Genomic DNA, 19519 nt, shown 5'->3' with positions numbered 1-19519 from the left:
CAATAAATGCTCTATTGTTTCCTATTGACCTTTAAGCTCTGTTACAAAGAACAGACAACCAGTACTTGAGTTGAACAACACAGAAGCAGGCCAGAAAACCTGAAGTGCATGGCCTTATGGGTAGGAGATATCCACATCTGCTCATAAAAACAATACAGAGGCAAAAGGGAGAATATTTGGTGAATATATTATGGAACGTTTTTTGTATACAATGAGCAATATATTTTTCCGGACGCTGCCTAACTTAGCAACTTAGACACTGAGAGAGTGCATCTCTCCTCCAAGGCTTGACACTCCTCTTATGAAACTACACCTAAAGTCACCAGCTCCAGATTCTAATTTGGATTTGAGTTGGAGAAAGTGTCCTGAGCCGACATCAACCAAAGGAGCTGCACAGCACACGACACTCCAGCTTGTGTAAAGGATGGAGCAACATGTGCTGTCGTCTTATTAATGGTGTGATTGAAGGAAGTAAGTTTCATGTGTGGATGGACAGTTTTCTTTGTGGCATCAGAATATGTAATAAGAGACTGTCTGCATTATCCAGGGGTTCTTTCATTGTGAGACTTATTTGGTGAAGCTGGCTATTAATGGTTGTAGTCAGGAACTACTCTAGCAATTATCTTTTTAATACTGAATTGTTTTTCACACTTCGGTTAACATCCATATTAATCACTACATCTGTTTGGGACCGGAAAAATCCTATTTACCCTAATGTCAAACTATTACTTGAATTCCTTCAATTACATGTCATCGTCACTTATTATTTCAGGAGTGGAACAGATGCTCCTATGTTACTCTTCTTCTAACTCTACATTTTGCACTGACTGATGCACTGATCAACAGTCACCTTCACCATCGACGTCAAGTTTGTGGCTCTAACCTCGTCTGATTCATATGGTGCAAAACACACCGCGTTCCCCCAGATCATCATGGGCCTTCACCGTCCATCGAGATCAGCATCACGGCTCAAACGAGTTGGAAAAAGGAACTAAACGGCAGTGGGAAGGATGAATTTCACAGATGAGCTCCATTCCCTATGTGCCCTCTGTTGTCATTAGTATTCATCTGCAGCAGCAGAGAGCGAATTACTTTCCAGCGAGGACATGATAACCCGCTGTGGTTTGCCTTCATGTGTTACTGTAACAGTTCAGTGGATTTTTCTTCTTCTCCTTGTTAGTATTTCAGCCCCATGTTGGTTTTAATCTTCTGCAAAGGGAACGAGAGAGAGAAACACTCAATATAATCAGTCCAATGTACATGGACTCTGAAAGCTTTTAATGCAGCCGACTGGTTAAACATCACACAGACGCTCAGACAGATCATATTTACACAGGCTCTCGGGGAATGAAGTGCAAAGAAGTTTTTAATTATACAAAAAAAAGAGGACTCGGGAGGACGTGACACGCGGAACATCTCAACACCTGATTCGCACGGGGACGTGATCGTTTCTGTCGGACGTGACGTCAATTCAATCGTAAGACGGCTCAGTGTGTCAGTCGTGAGTAACTTCACTCATGCTGACTGCTTCAAGACAAACCTTCACACACAGTTATAATAATTACTAAATTAACTGACATGTTAAACCCTATTTGTCATATATCGTTCAATTGGCTCAGTTAGTGCTTTCTGTAGCCGTTAAGTGTCAGTATTAAGAAGTGCAATTAGTCTTTTTTTGTACGGGACTAATAAAAAGTAGTTGCATGAGAGTCTCTTACATCAACGTTAACACAAGAGTCAAAGTAAAGAAATAAACTCTACAGTCTTCAAACTGTGTAAACCTAAAAGTACATGTAAACCTAAACTGAAGGGGATGATCCACCAACTTGCGTTCGATGGCAGTAGAATTAGAAAATGAAACACAATTAGTACCTATATTAAATCCCTTTTCGATGTAACAGCCACAGTGGTGTATAGACAAGAAAAACCAAAGCCAGACACCCATGTTACAGTGTGACCGTAGAAAAGCAGATGGAACCGGTAACCCACCCTGTCGCCTCCTTCTGTTATCACAGCAAACAGCTGGAGGTGAACTACACTTTCTAATATGGGGCTTACAGTAGCAGTTAGGGTGGGTCATGATGAAATGTTCATCCAGGGAAAGTCTTCTCTCTCCTGGGTTCAAATAAGCCTGTGAGGCCCCTTTCCTCTGGCTAGGCCTCAGACTCCAAGTCTTCTTGTCCGGCTCCGTTGGTGATGTCGTCCGTCTCAGGCTCCAGCAGAAGGAACTGGCCATCGTTGGTCAGCGGCATTTTCTTCATCAGCTGAGCCAGAGCCTCGGGGTCCTGGGAGCAAAACAAGAACTGAGTTGCTGCGTGATTACATTTCACATGTGTTTGAATTCCTAAAACTTGCTCCAATATATTTAAATGAATCTACTTTGTCACCTTTCTGTATTGTGTGGGAAAGTGTTGACTGCTGCCCTCTAGTGGTTGTGTTGCTAATTACCTTTCTGGTTTCACTTGGTCACTTATAAAAAAAACTATAACACAGCATATTTTGTACAAAAGGGGCAATAAAATGGGCTTCACTAAAGACAAGAGAGGAAGAAATAATACAAAAAGAAAAAAAAATCTTTCAAAACTACACATAGGGAAAATAAGGAACAATTACTACTGTGGTATAATATACATACTCAACTGTAGAAAAGATATTTTAGTGAAAGCAAGTTTGAACAGTTTAAGTTTATTTTAAAGTAACAAATATCTAATTGACAAAAAAACCGCTTTAAAGTTTGGGGGAAAATGGGATGTAAGAAACAGGTCCAACAGATTTATTACGATCACTAAGTTTGACCCAAACTTAAATGCATTAGCCATTTTAAATGTCACCATACGTTACCTTCTTGGCTTCTGTAATGTCCTTGGCCAAGCTGATGGTGTAACATATCTGTGAATGAAGACACAAAGATTAACAGCCGTAACACATTTGTGCAACACTTCACACATTTCCCCTCTTTCACAGAGCAATATCAACCTTCTCGCCCTCTGTGTTGCTCTCAAACACGAAGGCGCTGAACGAGGGCTCTCCCTCCTCGTCTCCGTCACTCCAGTCTCTGCCCTCCACCACAAATCCCATCAGCCTCCCGTTCTCCTGGTGGGCTGCAAACTGGCACACCTCTCCGAGCTGGAACTGAGAGATGAGCGAGAGGAGAACGGTGATAACGATATTGGGTTACAGTGAACTTGACTGAGCCTTTTAAATTTTATAGAAAGAGAAAAAACGATTATTTAGTTAATGTTGACTTGTTCTTTTGTGATACTTACACTTATTCTTGTAACTTGAGTCTGAGGGTCAATCAACCTGTTGTGAAGACAAAATAGAGACTCAGAGGAATATTGAAATATTACAGTGATACTTGTTTTCTTTGTCTCTTTTTTACTGTCTTTGACCGAGAGCAGTTTTCTGGGTCAATCTCAACAACGTAACTTTAGTATCTAATTAAATGTGTCTCATTTTGTCTGACAAACTTATTACAGAGGGGAAAATCAGTCTCGGGTTATACAACAGCTCAACATCATGTTATTGTTGAATAACCCGAGTGTTCTTCATCACAGATGTTTACGCTTTGATGAGGCTTCAGGGTTTTTTTGCTCCATGAGCCCTCCTCAGTGTCGTCTTCATAATCTATATTTAGCATCAGCTGGATGGAGCTGGCTCACATTGAGACAGTACAACAGACATGTTGGATTTTATAGGTCAGGCTTTCACAATATCATTCCATCTATATAAACTGTAATGCTTTTATTTAGCTGTAAAGGACTAATCAGGTTTAACACACTGATTGGTTTGGAAGGCTCCAGGATTCCAGCATTGAACAAGGTCCAAAGTGACAAAGTTATGATGTAGTAAATGTAATAGTAAAGACAGGTTTAACCAATAAATTAAATAAAACAACATTGCAAGATTATGATAATATTTTAAGATAACTTCTCCAAACATTTGGAACATGGATTAAGTCAATTTTTATGGTTCTAAGTGACCATATTTCATAGAGCTAAAAACATTTTCTCTTCAAACACAATTGACATTAGACATTGGATTCACATATAAAGTAGGGAAGTGAGATCTGATCACAAGTGGTCACAGGAAACACATCCTGTCTACTTGTGATGGTTTTCCTACAACACTTCCGACCTGAGTGATAGACTTTACCTGAGGCTGCTGCTGGTGACCATGAGGTGCGACTCTGTGGTCCTGAAGATGTTGTGTATGGCTCGGGCAGCCAGCACCTGCCTCATGGCCTCATAGATCACCTCCTGGTTGTCGCCACAACGAACCGCCATGGAGCCCAGGAAGCGCACGGCAAACACCTGTTGCAGGAGGGAGTCTGCAGAAACACACAAACATCAGCCACACGCATAAACACGTGAGCATGCAAGAACACACAAGGACAGTAGATGAAAATACATGAGCACTCAGGTAGGAGAGTACTCTCACAAACACAACAGAGATTATCTTGAACAATTACGTGGCTTGGGATGAGGCAAATGCTTACCATCACTTTCTGTTGAACAGTCATCGTCCGTTTCTCCAAACGGATTTGTGCGTCTGTCAGGAAGGGAGCACAAACACCCGAAACAACAATTAGAGTCATTACGAATAATTCAGCTTCCTGGAAACAACCTAATCACCACTATGAGGCCAAGTTTCAGGAAATGTGCGCAATCACCCACCAGTGGTTTGTCCCAGTTACTCACTCACCCACACCCACACTAACTTCCCGCCCCAGTCGCTTACTCACCTCCCTCCGGCTCTGTTCTGGTCTTGAAACTCAGAGGCCGGGAGCATGATATCAAACTGAATGGGTGTACCAGGGGCGATCAGGTCCTCTGGCTCAGGAGCAGCTCCCGTCTTCAGAGAGCCACGGCTGCCAGCGTTTACTCCTCCGGGCTTCGCTCTGCAGGACAGAGTCACATCAGGTTTTAAGGTTTAAACCCCATTGACATACTCATCACTCATTTCAACCACTTGATGGATCCCTATGAAATTTGAGTCAACAAATACCTTCAGAGTTAGTGACTCCCATTACTGTCATTGATGAAAACAATGATAATAAACCTCCACAGAAATAATAATTCAAACTACAGGTAATACCTAAAGGCTCAGAGCAGATGAGGGCCGGATTACTCACATCGCTTCTCACCTAATGTCAGATTCTGAACACGGTGTAAATTTTCACAAGTGTTTCAACGTGTTGGCTTTCACTTTTTTTTACACTGCCACGCAGCTGCTCTTAACGCGTGTATGATAACGTGTTAAACCTTCCTGGTGCAGCTTCCTTAAGACCTTTACTATCACACCACCCGCCGGCCAATTACTAGCAAGCAATCTAGCAATGTTTAAACACAAAGGGCTTCACAGTCAACACAAGGCATCAGATAAAATAGGCAAGAAAGGGCAGATATGAGATATCACACAAAAATATTTGTGTGTTATCTAATGCCAGACGGAAAAGATGGATCTTTCACTGCTTTTAAAGGAGTCAAAACATCTAAAGACATACTGCAAAAAGTGGGTCTGAGGTAATTACATTGAACTGTCTTCAACTGATCATTTTGAACCTGCAATACTGTTTTACCTCTTTTCTCGTCTATCTATAATCTTATTGCCCGTCTCTCGACGAAAAAAAGTTTCGGGTGGAGGACCTATAAAGCCAAAATTGAGGTCTTGGGACGCATGACTCCTGTTTCTTTCAAGAGTGATGAATTCTGGGAAATCAACATGTTTTCAGACATTATAAATCCAGATAATCTTTTCAGTGAAATGATGAGCACCCTCAGGGATCTCAGGCTTCTCCCTCATTCCTTCCAGGAACAAACTGACATTATGTCATCAAATGACATCAGAAACTAAATGGAGTGAATGAAGATACTGTATCTTGTTCAAAGTGTTGCAGAGGTGTTATGAAAATCTCACATTTTACAACAATACTCACAGAGCCAGAAACAAGCACGACTGGCCACTACTTAAGAAAATGTGTACAGTGTCATGTCGGACCTGTCGGGGTTAGGAGAGCCTTCTTGTCTCTTCTCAAAGCTGGTGATGGGCGTGACAGCCTGGATGGCACTTTGGTTCAGTCGAATGGCCACAGCCTGACATCAAAGAACATCAGCAGGTGAGAAATTTATAAAAATGTATATTTTTTGACTTTCCCAGGTTTAACATTACCTGTAAACAGTTCTTCAAAGCACCTAAACCTGCGCGGTAGCATCGCTATTTCTGGTAGCGGACATTTCGGCGAGAAAAACCCTTTTGAGTCAAATTTGAATGTCGGGGCTTACGGACACTTGGATGAAGCCACAGGAGCAGTGTGGAGGCAAGTTATTTTTTATTTATGTTGTTTTTTTACGTTTGAAGAATCTGTTCCCAGGTTAATTCAATAATAGTAATAGTATAATTGGATTTGGCTGCAACACTGTTTACCCCTGAAACTCCAAAGTGATTTGAGGACAAACACATTCACCACTAGGGGGGCCTCCATCGGCAGAGAGTTGAGAAGATAATGAGCTAAATTTCATTTTTCTGTGAACTATCTCTTTAAGCTCATAGCTGGCTTAGCTCTATTAAATGCCAACATTGAGTTCCGGATTTGGCTTATCCACTTCATTGCCAGCAAGGTGAGACGTCATGTCCCGGTTATTACGGAGTACTCCAGATAGTAAAGGTGGGTTTCGCAAAACCTGGATTTGTGCCTATCCAGGATGCTGAAATCGGGCTAAGATGTTTACATGCTTAAATACAGCAGCTCAAAACACAGTCAATGAAAAGTTCTGCATTTAACATTTGGTTCCTCTATGTCTGCAGAAGTGAAACACTCTACCTCTGGGTTTTCAGTCAGGTAGATCTGTCTGGAGATGTTGTTCACGGTGCAAATCCACTGAGAGAGAAAACACATGAGATCCACGTTAGTTTCCTCTTGACCTCAGCCACGAGCAGCCTGAAATCACTTGACTGACAGTGGCAGTGACAGGCCAGTCAGATGAGTCCCAGCACAAAACCAAACATAAAAACCACACAAATGAGTCTGGACAGCTGCTCCCTGTGACAGATGCTCGTCGCCGTGGAGACGACTCCGGCACGAGGATGTAAAACAATAAAGAAGATGAAACACAGCCTCTATCACACTTACCTCTTCATACTCCTTTTTGCTCTCCGCTTGCAGAATCATCGACCTGGAGGCATCAGTAACAAGATAGAAGATTTAATATAAAGCAACCAATACTGGATCTCACACATATTTGTGTTTTGCTTATCGCTGGATATGTTAAAGTGTAACTACGTTTTGCCAGAGGGGGAGGTGATCTGAAAGCAGTAGCGTCTGTCCTCGCACTCAACCGCCATGACAGAGCTGTTGTCCAGGTCCAGCACCATGCCCCCGGCCACGGCCCCCCGCGGCTGGCACATGAGGTTCCCTCCCTGGGTGAAGAAGAACAGTCGATCCCAGGCTGTGGTCACCAGGCCAATTTTACTGGAGCACGGAGAGTGAGACAGAGCAAAGAGGATGGGTTAAGGTCAGTGGTGAGGGATGTGACATCACCAAACTGTGACGAGGGGGGGAGTGTTGAGGATTTAAAGCTGGATGCGACGGAAATTCCTTTCTCACATCTGGAGTACATATTATTTTAGAAAAAGTGTGCAATAAGTATCTTCCAAAACCTTCTCCCCTCACAATAAGTTTATTACAACTAAAATAGTGGTAAGGTTGCTTGTGAATTTATATTTTACACCTAGTTGAAAACGGGGTCAAAGTAACTGACTTGAACATACTAATGATTAATTCCTCCTGTTCTCCCTATTTTGCATATATCTAAAATAAACGTATTTTAAAACCTTCTTGTGAAACTTGTTTGTTTGAATATGCTTGAGCTGTCTTCTATTTTAGTTGTGATTAGATTTCTAGAGCTATCCTTGCAAAGATGGTTTGGTTTGGAATTAGTCTCGGCTAATATTTCATGGGCTATGTAAATAAATAATTATAAAAAAAATACAATAAATCAATGCTGAGTCCCTCAGTCTAAGTAGAAAGCTTCATGTGAATGACTCAGTATAATGCACAGAAATGCGTAACACTATCAATGTGGATGGCTTATCTGTGAGCCTTTGCTTCATACGTACTGTTCAGATAAATATCAAAGTGCGACAACATGTGACTCAGAACCTTCATATTTGCAAAACCCATGGAAATAGCAGATGCTCTGTGGACTCATCTCGGTGTGACAGGCGTCGGCTGCTAGCACCGTGTCATTAAGCTGAATGGCATTCTGCAGAAACCTTTTCTCTGGTATCGCAGACATTTGTCACAGACTATGGACGTATGACAGCTCTGACATTTCACTGAATCACATTGCAGGCTATGCTACACTTCTACACCCAGCAGCCATTAAGGAAGTTTCCCTTCTCATATATCCACTCTGCAATAAGCTGACAGCGCACACTGTCTGCACACAATACCTGACACACCTCATCTGCTGAGACACATTGTTGACTTTGTTCATTTGGATTTTGACAAACAGCAATATTCTCCTTATGATTGCTCATAGACATTTAAAATGTACTGCTCCTGTGTAGCGTTTGCACCATCTATACTGCACCAGACTGGATTCCCTAAACAAAGCCAAAGCCATAACGTGACAGAAGCACTGATTCTGCTGTTCAAAGTTCTTTCCCCCCGAGACACCCCTCGACAGGCTGACTGGCTCGGAACGCTACAGGAATAGGAAATGTCCTTGGGTTTTAGATAAGGCCATAATGAGTGTAATTAATCTTACTTCCTTATGTTTAGGTAGCCGGCCTTCTGGATAAGTGTGCGATTGACAGGCTCAGTGTCCTTATCTGGCATGTAGACAGTGTCCTCCACTGAGAGGAGCTCCCTCTGGGACGCACGCATGGCCTCCGCCTCCGTGTCCAGCTGGGCCTGGATACTAGACGGGAGAAAAAGTTTAAATGAAGGCAGAGTCCAAAATTGACTTCTTAAAAAAAAAAAAGCATCAAAATACATTTGCGGAACATCAGCATAAACTTTTGTCCATGATTATTCACAGAAAGCCGCAAACTTAAGAATGTCCATAACAAAGCTCACGTTCATACGTTGATGAGATGAAACAAAGATTACTGACATAAGGTTTTTACCTTTGTGTCATGGTGGACACAGAAGAAAGGAAGTTGTCCATCTTCTTGGACACCAGCTCGATGCCTTTCTTGAAGAAGCTGATCTGAGATTTAAGAGACAGAACTGGCTCATTCATTTGATATTTTATCACATGTAATATACAATTCATTGTTTTGCCTGTAAAACGTCAGAAATACAACAATCCATCAGAAAACGTCAAATCATCACATTTGCACATTCTCAGCGTTACCTGCTTGAAATATGACTCAAGTGAATCAAAATAAAACATGCTGATTGATATCCTGTCAAGAGACAAACTATTTTCGAGACAAATCATTCTAAAAAAGATATAATATTACATTGCACATCTGTATCTGTTCCTGTGAATCCATGGCTTCTTTTCTTTCTACAATGAACTGATGATAATGACTGGATCAGATTAATGAATGGATCAGTAAGGAAACCAACAGCTGCTCAGTACCTGTGCTTGTGTGTAGCCTAACATGGGCTCCAGCATAGCGACTCTCTTGCGATACTGCAGGGCGTTGAGGGCGCAGTAATACTGCAGTGAGGCCTGGTGCTGCTTCCTTCTAGTGTAAGCCACTTCCTTCACCAAGTCTGTCTTTAGCTGCACGGACAGAAGTGGCCGGGTTAAACATGCACATGCACATACACACACACACGCACACACACACACACACACACACACACACACATACACACAAATGCACTAACGGGTCTAAGCATCACTTGGTCTTAAAAGGTGCAATACTTGAGCTTTCGGCCACATGGGGCAGCAAAACTTTCTCTAAACACAATTTCGAAGTTTTAACAAGTTGATACAGTTGATGTCTTATTTACACATCAAGCATATACTGATCAACATTTAACTTTATTATATTATGACCAACCATAAGAGTAAGTCCTATATTCACTCCCCTTTTTTGCCGTTTTGGTTTCCAGCAACAAAGTGTCTTGCTTTAACTCTTCTTAAACACTTACACGATGCTAACCAACTATGTGCTGAATGTGCATAAGCAGAAAGAGTCCTCTCTCACAAACACACAGAAGCATTATCATGAATGTGTAACGACACATGCAATAGAGCCAAATGCCATTGTGTCACCACAGTAAAACACTCCAACATTAGCAGAGCATTACTGCAGTGAAAGGCCATTTACAGCCTTAGATCAATGGAAGAAAAGCTCCATTATTGAAGCTGAGAGTGTTTCCCCGTCTCACTACCTTCTCGTTCTCCTTCTTCTTGGGCAGTCGGCTGTACTTCACCATAGTTGCCTCATGCTCTGCAGCAGACGAGAGAAAGGACATGAGGCTCAGATAGTAACTACAAGCTTAAGCTGTTTTCTGAAACTGGTGGAAGGAAAAAAAGTGTAGACTCACCATCAGTGGCGATGCCAAATATTTCCTTCAGTGTGCTTATCTCTGCAAAATTCAGTGTTTAGTGAGTTGTGTTGCAATATCTGCAACGGATTAACATCTTAAAAATACATTATTGCTTTATCGTAGCAGATAACTCAAAGTGTATGGTTGTGCAAAATGAGTATAATGTTTTAGAACCATTAAATGATGAATTACCAATGCAGCTTCTTTCTTTTTCTACTAATACATTTTACTTTTTTTTTTATTCAATACAAAGATCATTTATAATATTATATTATAATTATAATGAGTTTTGTGCATGTGTGTTTGTGTGCATGTGTGGTCCTACCTGTGAGGTCCTTCTCTCGGAACTGGATCAAGGGGAAGACCATGCTGTCGGCCATCTGGTTGGCTAGCGTTGAGTGGAGCGAGTTCAGCTGGAAGAGACAAAAAACACATTATACAAAGATATCAAGTGCCGCTGAAGGACACAAACAGAGGATGCACTGTTGCCAAACATCTTGAGGGGGGGCTGCAATTCATTTTTTAGTATTTACAGTGACATTTGCTGCCAGTTATTTTTTGGGGGAAGATGGAAAATAACATTTCCAGTGAAATGGGTGCAGACAATGCCTCCCCTCCATCATAAGAAGCTCCACGTTATGGAACAGAGCATTTCCTGAAGACAATGATAAAACCTCATGTTTCCCCAGATATTGAAAACGGGACAAACAAGCAAATCCTGCTGTTATTCTTCATGCTTATGAACAATCTACACAACCGACATTTGAACAAGCTGACACCCCCTTTAATTTGCATTATTTTGCAAGTGCTAAAGTTCACAGGATTAGGTTTCAGCAGTTGGCTTAATTATCACTGCGAAATGAGCTCTGCTCTGTACATGGCGAGGTAAAGGTCAAACAAACAATCAACCTGTGTCCTCTGAGCATTCTGTGTATTTATATATGTGTGTGTGTGTGTGTGTGTGTGTCTGTCTGTGTTCTGAATCTGGTTGAGTGTTGACTAGGCAGGCTTGTGAACTCCCATGGCTGAATGTGACAGGCCCAGCTGTTCTGACTATGTACCTAAACCTGCACAGCTCTCCTCCATTCATCCATCCATCCACCTACCGCTGCCTCCCTTCATCCATCCATCCGGCGCCATTGGCACCTCTTAGCATCAGTATAAAATCAGTTTGCTCTTGCAGGGAGGATAAGGTCTTCTCTAATTGAGGTCATTTTTGAACGGCGTGGAAGGAGAATGCAGGTGCAGCATCCACACATTTAAGTAGTACACACATATAATAAACAAACACAGGCCTCACCTCCACTACAGTTTTGGCGAAGCTCTGCAGCGTGGTGATTACCTCTTCATCACCTTTTCCAAGGGCAAAATTCTAGACAGAAGAGAGGCCAAACAAGTTTAATCATGAAACTGCATAATGTGGCATGGAGAGATTCCCTGAACTGGGAGCTTAAATGTAAAAACCCTCTTCTGCCAAGATTTCTGGCACATTACTTTCATGGAACAAGTCCAGGGATGCTAAAACACCCCATGCTAAGAGGGTGAGTTAAAGCCTTGTTTAAAACTACTAAAAAGTGCATCAATTACAGGTCATTGCAGATTTTTTTTCCCAATCCACTTTGCAGACAGGAATGCGTTCCAACACTCTAATGAGCCACGCGTTTCTTTTTCAGCATGACTTAATAGATCTGCTGTGTTGAATCAACACCGAATCCATTTTAGTTCCTTGTTGGCTAGATAAAATAAGGCTGCGTGATGGATTACTGACTCAGAGGCACCTCTACTTCATCTGTCTTTAATGCACAGAGATTTAACAGACGGGCAGAGATAAGATGTGGCAGACACATGCAAACTCACGCAAGGAATAAAGGTCAGATGGAAATGATAAAACTAATGCGAGTATCTTGATAAGAAATGCAGGCATTGACCAAAATGAAGGTTTCCCTTTCTGTTCTTTTCAGCACATCAACATTAGGTTAAATCAGGAAAGATTAGGTTCAGCAGTAAACATATAGGTATCTATGACAGATATTTCATGATAGAATTTTCAAGAAAAACTGACACATGCTTCAAATTTACGAACCTGACATTCATCAAAACAAGAACACAGATGAGAAACTGAAACCAACAAACTGAGGGTGGATTACACAAATGATCATGGTTCCTATACTTACTTTCTTCTCATATTCCAGCAGCTGCTTTGAGAGCTGCTCTGTGGCCAGACCCATTTCACTCTGTAGGGAGCAGATTGACAGGAAATGTTTAATTAGCAGGCTGAATTTCTCAGGATTTGTCCCAAGCTTCTATAGCTGGCATTATTATCTTGTGGGACTTGTGTATAATGCAGGAACAATTAAAGGTGAATTGAAAACAGGTGAATCAGCCTTCATATGAGAAAAACAACAACATGTTGATGAGTCACATAAATGCCAGATCTACCAGTGACCTATTATTGGTTCAGAAAAGGTCTAAAGGCATGTTACATAAAACCAAACAAAAAACAAAACATTGCTGGAACATGTTGTTGAGTGATACATCAGCTATACAAAGTCAAACCCACCACTACCTACAGCAAAACAGAGTAACTGAGCAAATTGAACAGATCATTATTTTAAGGCAAACAGTGGCATTAATTAAATTTCAAATGTGGATGGAAGGTTTTATAGTTTACTCAGTGGAGCCTTGAACCAGTATTATGGTCCACACACACTTTCCAAGGTCAATAATAAACTCCAATGCTTAAAGGTTCATCGGCTGCTTCTATGAACACTCAGTGCATAATGTTTAATTATTCAGTTTGCATTAGTGAGGTCGTAAAATCAGTGTGTAATATCGTAGTTTGGCATTTGTCCAGTCAAAACCTCCAGCGAGACAAGAACACCCTCTTTAGTTCATTGCAAATCTAAACCAAAACAATAGTGAATTTCAATAATGCAAATGTTCCACTTTAACTAACCTGAGCTCCAAAGACCCGCTGCATGGACTGCAGCAGCTGGTTGGTGTAGTCTGTGAGCATCCCGGCATCTTCCTCAAACACACTGAGCAGAGAGCGAGTCTGGGGGACACAATGTTTCAATTAAAGAGATGCATGTTTGTTCAGATGACACAATAACTGGAAATACAGCTGGAACTATAAGTAAAAATCCCACACAGTCTCTTAACCTGAAATTCATAAAGGAGTATTGTATCTCTGCCAAGAAGGTTATCAGTTCATTGCTGTTTCTTTGTTTGTTAGTAAATTAGCACAATAACATAAAAAATACAGAATTGATCCATTTAATTTTGTTGCAGATCCCGGATTTTATTTCCCCCTTTTCTTTAAATATTGAAAACGGTGTTTTGAGACTTTTTGATTTATCCTAGAACAATTGACGGATCTTGATTTAAACAATCATCAAAATGACAGGGGACTGATAGTTGCGTAAATTTGGTGCAGAATCCAAATAAAAATCTTCTTCAAGTGAATGTGAATGTGTTTTCATAAGGGGACTGTTGTTGCTGTGCTGGAGGTATGTGGTCTACTAAGTGCCTTTGTAGTTAATAGGAGCATTGGCAGAAGTGGAGAGCAGACATTAGACACAGGGAGAGAAACGAGGAGATCTGCAGTAGGGAAGTGATACTGGAGGCATAGTGATTTATTTTACTGCAGGCTGCCTGTATGCAAACTGAGGAAATCATGTCTGGGGGCAGGTGCAGCAAGGCGAGGCAGATACAGACACAGATACAGCCGAGAGGAACACACCCACTGGCTAAAGTCTGTTTACACTTCACTCCTGGGAACAGGGAAACTGTGATGGTCGTTTCACACTGAAAGGAGATCACCTGAATAACACTTTGAAACTTTGCTTTTAAAAGGTGCTGTAAAAATAAAGTTATGAAATTAACATTATCATTATCGTTCATGTTATTATTATTATTATTATTATTAATTTACTGAATGAGAGTAGCAGGCCTATTTCTTATAAGAGCCTACAATGTGAAGGACAATAATGTGAGAGATGAGAATAAGCCTCCAGCTTCAGCACTTAAGCACAACCATCAAGGATGTCAGCAGCATTAACAGAGTGATGTAACACAGAGTACAGGCTACATGAGAAGTGCATGGTGAGATACCATACATGGTCCCTATTAACAATAAAATCAAAGAAATACATATCGAGATTTATATTTACCCAGCTCCTTGAAAAATTACATGATAAATGTCATATAAACAAATGTAAAGTAACCAAAATTACCCCCAACGTTGCTGGCTTTTTAATCAAGTTTAAATATTATTTTAATTCCCTTAAATTAAGCAATTAATCATTCAAACACATTAAAAACCCTTTCAACAGGGGGAAAGAAATTTACAGAGAGAGACGCAAGTGAGTGATCCCTCTCCCAGGACAGACAGATAGTAGGATATTAATAACATAATAATAATAAGACCATGGAAATATTTCATAATCTCTTTAAGGAAGATTTGGGAATTAGATTTTCTTTGTCTTATTTTAGTTTTGAATTATATTCTATCTTCTATTCCAATTGTGTTATGCTTACATCTACCTATAGGTAAAGAACACATCTCTGCTGGTGTTAGTCCTTGTGATAAAATGAGTGATCAGATGTGCATTATAACAAACGGTGTCCTGTATATTTCCCTTTACCATGACTTCAAACCCATGCATGAGGCCCAGTGACCATCCTCCCCAGATCATGTCAGAGCTGTGCTCATCACACAGCATGTGGTGCTCAGCACACAGACAGGCACCAGCCCTGTAGCAGGCTATTGACTAATTCCTGGAGATAATGGAAAACCCTCCCACATCCAGACAATCAGGCCCAGATTGAGTCTAAACACCAGAACCACTCACGTCAAGGGACTAAAATGGCTGCAGGTGTGTTTGTGTTGTATGTGCTCGTAACATCGTCCATAATGAGTTGGGAAGTTAAACAGGGAGTATCTCCTCCGGCAGACAGACAGAGAGACAGACAGAGAGACGGACAGAGAGACAGGCAGACAGAGAGACAGGCGGTTCCGTAGACAAACAACCAAACGCTCATAATAAAGTCCAGCTGTATTAACACCAGCAGTGTCCACGGCCCTGACAGAGGATTTCACATCCACATAACAACGTGTCAACACACAGCTGTCACCGAGCAGAGGGAGCGGACTACAACCGGGACCAGGATACTCTCTGGGCTCCAGTAAGACAGCTTGCCCCTCCCTCCGCAGGGACAGAGAGCCGGGTCCTGTCCCCGGGACGAGCCGCTGTCTCTCCTACCTGAGGACTGTCCTGCAGGGCGTCCTCCAGCAGCAGCTTGTGATGAACGGCCGGCATCTTGTTAGCGTCGCAGTACAAGGGAATGAGGGAGGCTTGGATGATTCACAGCGTGGACTCGGTTTCCCAGAGGCCAACGCGCGGCCGAGGGACGCGCTGGAGGCGGGCCCAGTGTGACGTCATCCAGAACCGACGGAACAAACATGGTGAAAAATAAAAAAACAAATAAACTAACAATACAACGATAAATTATTTTGTATTACAACACAGGAACTGTTTCACACACAATATAAATATATATAGTATATGTATAAATATATTTATATATTCCCACACAGTGTATATATATATATATATATATATATATATATATATTCCCATACAGTGTATATATTTATGTAAATGTATACACTGTGTGATAATTTGTTCCTATTTTGTGTATGTGATTTCTTCTAAAGACAATGGATGGACAGTTGTGACAAACCATGTACAACCATTGTATTGTCAACAGCGACACCATGTGGTAACAGAAATAATTTGAAGAGTTCTCTTTCACACAAAGCAAAAATCATTTCCTTTACTTTTATTAGGTTTGTAAGTTTTTCTTCTGTTCTATCTTTGGGCTTAAAAACTCTAATATAAACTGCAGCTTTAATTGATACATGTATTGTTCATTTCTGTTTGAGACACCGAAATCTTTGCATCATGTCCAATGGTCCATGTTGTTTGTAAGAAATAATTTAATAAATAAATAGCAAACAAAGAATAAAATAAAATATGATTCTACAAAATCAGGCCACACAAAATGTATCGAGGTTAAGATATCTTGGGTTCCTGCTGAACAAAGGTTAATCAGAGTGAGCCAATAAATGTTGAGCATTTGAAAAAATAATGTGAATGAGAGACTGGAGAAATTAATTAATCAGCTTGATTGTTTTAGTGCTAAATGTGTCTGATCTGAATGAATGTATGAATATACAGTGTTAAATAGAGCTGATTGGCACAATGTCATTGCCATTTGATTAACAATCCTTGTAAGATATCATCATCCAGCTCCTATTTTGTTTTGTCTCAGACACAAATGTCAAATCACAGGCAGTTCGTCAGATGTACTTAAAATGGTTCGAGCTTATTCTGAAATTACTGCTCCCTTTTTCCAGTAGCTGCTTTCATATGGAAGAAAAAATCCCTTCTGTCACTGATCCCATCGGAGACGATGAAGTGAATAGTCACCGTGCTCCGAGCATTTGAAATGTCAGATACTGCGACATGAAGTGAGCGCACGCCCAAACTAAACAAGAAGATTGACTTCTTTGTTCAATACTTTGTCAGATCCAATTTACTATAGTTTAATGTACTATAATGACTTTTACTGAAATTATTAGGTTTAGGTGTAGATGCTGAGGCATATAATGTAATTAAAAACAATTAGATTATTGTTTAATTAATAGTTTGCCCTACATTTTAAGCAGTGAAAGAACAGTTAATATTGCCACATATATTTCACTTCAGAAAATCATAACTATTCCCAGTCAGCGAAGATTATATATCGTCTCCACCTGTTAAAATCTATTACAGGTGAAAGTGCAAGTGGTTTATTGGCCTAATGACTAAGAGGTAGATAAAAACTTCAATCATGGCACAACCTTGTACTTAAAACAAGTGTTAAATAAAATGACTTATAATGAGTTGTTTCCAGCAGCTGTATCATTTTCTTACCAATATAACTTTACAACCCCAAGATAACGTAACTTAAAGTGAGTGAAACACGAGATGTAAAACCGATTGTTTTTCTCTTTTTCTTCTTGCTCCAAGACATTTGAGGTCTCCATTATAGTTTAATTGACGTAAAATCGATGGTCATGCCTTGTTGTGTAGCGTCTAATGTAGGCAAGCCGTGACACGCAGCTGAGCCGGGGAGCATTCTTTCCTCCCCGATGGACTTGGGTTTTTTAATTGGTTAAGTTGTGGCTGTAACTCAGACAAGGCATTTCAGTACCGAATTGGATAATTAACAGTTTTTGCTGGCTCTGCTAAGTCTGGCCTAAAAAAAGAGATGCTTAATGTCAGTGGAACTAACCTGGATTAAACAAAGCAGCGATTTAGCTGACCAAGGAAACACACTCTCAGGAGAAAGTTTAAAGCTATATCTGCTGGAGAGCAAACGCTAGTGAGTGGGACGGTATGATTGACAAAATGTTTATCATGTTGTATCAGGTAACAGACGTCTGCAGCCACATTAGCAGCTAATGTTTAGAGGACCTCTGCACATTGGCAAACACTACTGGTGACTATACACCATCATAAGTTAAAGGTGATTGGTCACCAAAGTGATTATGTGTGTACCAATTGTTGTTTTATTTACTCTAGAATGGTCCCTTCATATCTAAATACGTTATATTTACTTCTCTACGTAGGCCGCCATGTATTTTACAGTAGTCGAGACTGGATATACTAAACACATTTTGAGTTTTTATGACAACTGAAGACTACCACAGGTTCTCTTTTGTGTTTGGAAGGGGAGGGTGAGGTGAGAGGTATTCATCTGTAACATGCACATTCATCAATACTTGTCAATGAATTCGACACACGGAACCTTTAACTCATAGAGTGATAAAGACATTGCCCAAAAACATGAAGCTTTTCCTCTGAATTGTCTCTAATCTCAAATATCTGTGGAAAATCACTCATTGTACAATAACTTCTCATCCTGCACCTCTATGTCAGAGTGTGACATTCCAGGATTTAATGACAGCACACACAATTTAATATACCAGCAAACTGCCACTTGCACTCATGAGAGCCCATACGTGCGAACCTGAGGAAACCATTATAAGCCTGACTAACCGTGGAAAATGTGAAGGAGAAACGGCTGCTGCTTCATAGGCAGACTCTTTAATGAACTGAAAACCTGTCATCATCATTTTTTAAATCTCGACTCAGATGTGGCTGCATCACAACCAATGTGATGCATCCTGCTCGCTGAACTCCCATCACACACTGTGTGAGCCTCAAATCAACATGTACTGAAATTGAATGGCTGCTATAAACCGCCTAAGTGTGACCCTGGTGTTTCAAGAAAAGACTGTTCAGGGCTTTTACAGCTTCTCGCTTTCATCCACGGTCAAGAGTTTAAACATCAGAACTGTGTGTGATTGTATGTGTGTGTGTGTGTGTGTGTGTGTGTGTGTGTGTGTGTGTGTGTGTGTGTGTGTGTTTGTGTGTGTCCCGGCCATCGAAAAAAAGCACAAATAAAGGTCCTCTATAGATAAGTTGGGTGTTTTTACAGGATGTCACGCATAGCCTGATAAACTGATGCCCCTTGAATGCATTTACTTTTTTTTTCACCTTTATATGAAAAGAAAGCTCCCTATTGGTTCAGTCCCAACACACCCTCCGCCTCCTTTTGCCCGGTTTCCCGGGCAACCAAGTCAGGGTGGAGGAAAAGAGCAAATCATGTGAGGGCATAGCATCTCTCTATCTCTCTCTCTCTCTCTCTCTCTCTCTCTCTCTCTCTCTCTCTCTCTCTCTCTCTCTCTCTCTCTCTCTCTCTCTCTCTCAGTGTATGTGTGTGTGAGTGAGTGTATGTGTGTTTGTGTGTATAAAAGCGTCTCTCTCCATGCTTTCAGTTCACTCTCAGTTCTCCATTGCATTGCAGAGACGACGGACTCAAGTCTGAGGAGAGGGGAGGGGGATACGACCAGAGAAGATTCCTGAGAGACGTTTCTGTGACCTTCCCTCT

The 19519-nt window shown here is 40.9% G+C and overlaps 1 protein-coding gene across 1 annotated transcript; it reads right to left on the bottom strand.

Annotated features, from left to right (window-relative positions):
- Positions 1-1241: 1241 nt before the first annotated feature.
- Positions 1242-15876, bottom strand: appl2 (adaptor protein, phosphotyrosine interaction, PH domain and leucine zipper containing 2). Its single transcript, XM_061076138.1, has 21 exons — positions 15781-15876; positions 13473-13571; positions 12691-12750; positions 11817-11888; positions 10842-10929; positions 10514-10555; positions 10358-10416; positions 9594-9740; positions 9133-9215; positions 8772-8924; positions 7283-7471; positions 7133-7175; positions 6824-6880; positions 6001-6095; positions 4745-4900; positions 4499-4551; positions 4156-4330; positions 3267-3303; positions 2977-3132; positions 2842-2889; positions 1242-2285 (listed from the first exon to the last, which is right to left on the bottom strand). The coding sequence occupies exons 1-21, from the start codon at positions 15835-15837 to the stop codon at positions 2154-2156; spliced, it is 2001 nt and encodes a 666-aa protein (XP_060932121.1). The 5' UTR covers positions 15838-15876; the 3' UTR covers positions 1242-2153.
- Positions 15877-19519: the final 3643 nt, after the last annotated feature.

The sequence above is a fragment of the Limanda limanda genome, chromosome 8 (assembly GCF_963576545.1).
Source record: "Limanda limanda chromosome 8, fLimLim1.1, whole genome shotgun sequence".
NCBI lineage: Eukaryota > Metazoa > Chordata > Actinopteri > Pleuronectiformes > Pleuronectidae > Limanda > Limanda limanda.
This window is presented reverse-complemented; position numbering and strand designations above follow the sequence as displayed.

Bases quoted from the DNA above. Each gene is read 5' to 3' on its own strand.
- appl2 (XM_061076138.1), bottom strand. From the start codon at position 15,837: ATGCCGGCCGTTCATCACAAGCTGCTGCTGGAGGACGCCCTGCAGGAC. The intron at 12,751-13,472 runs GTTAGTTAAAGT...TGCTCCCTACAG, and splicing joins AGCGGGTCTTTGGAGCTCAG to AGTGAAATGGGTCTGGCCAC. The intron at 9,216-9,593 runs GTACTGAGCAGC...CTTAAATCTCAG, and splicing joins TAGGCTACACACAAGCACAG to ATCAGCTTCTTCAAGAAAGG.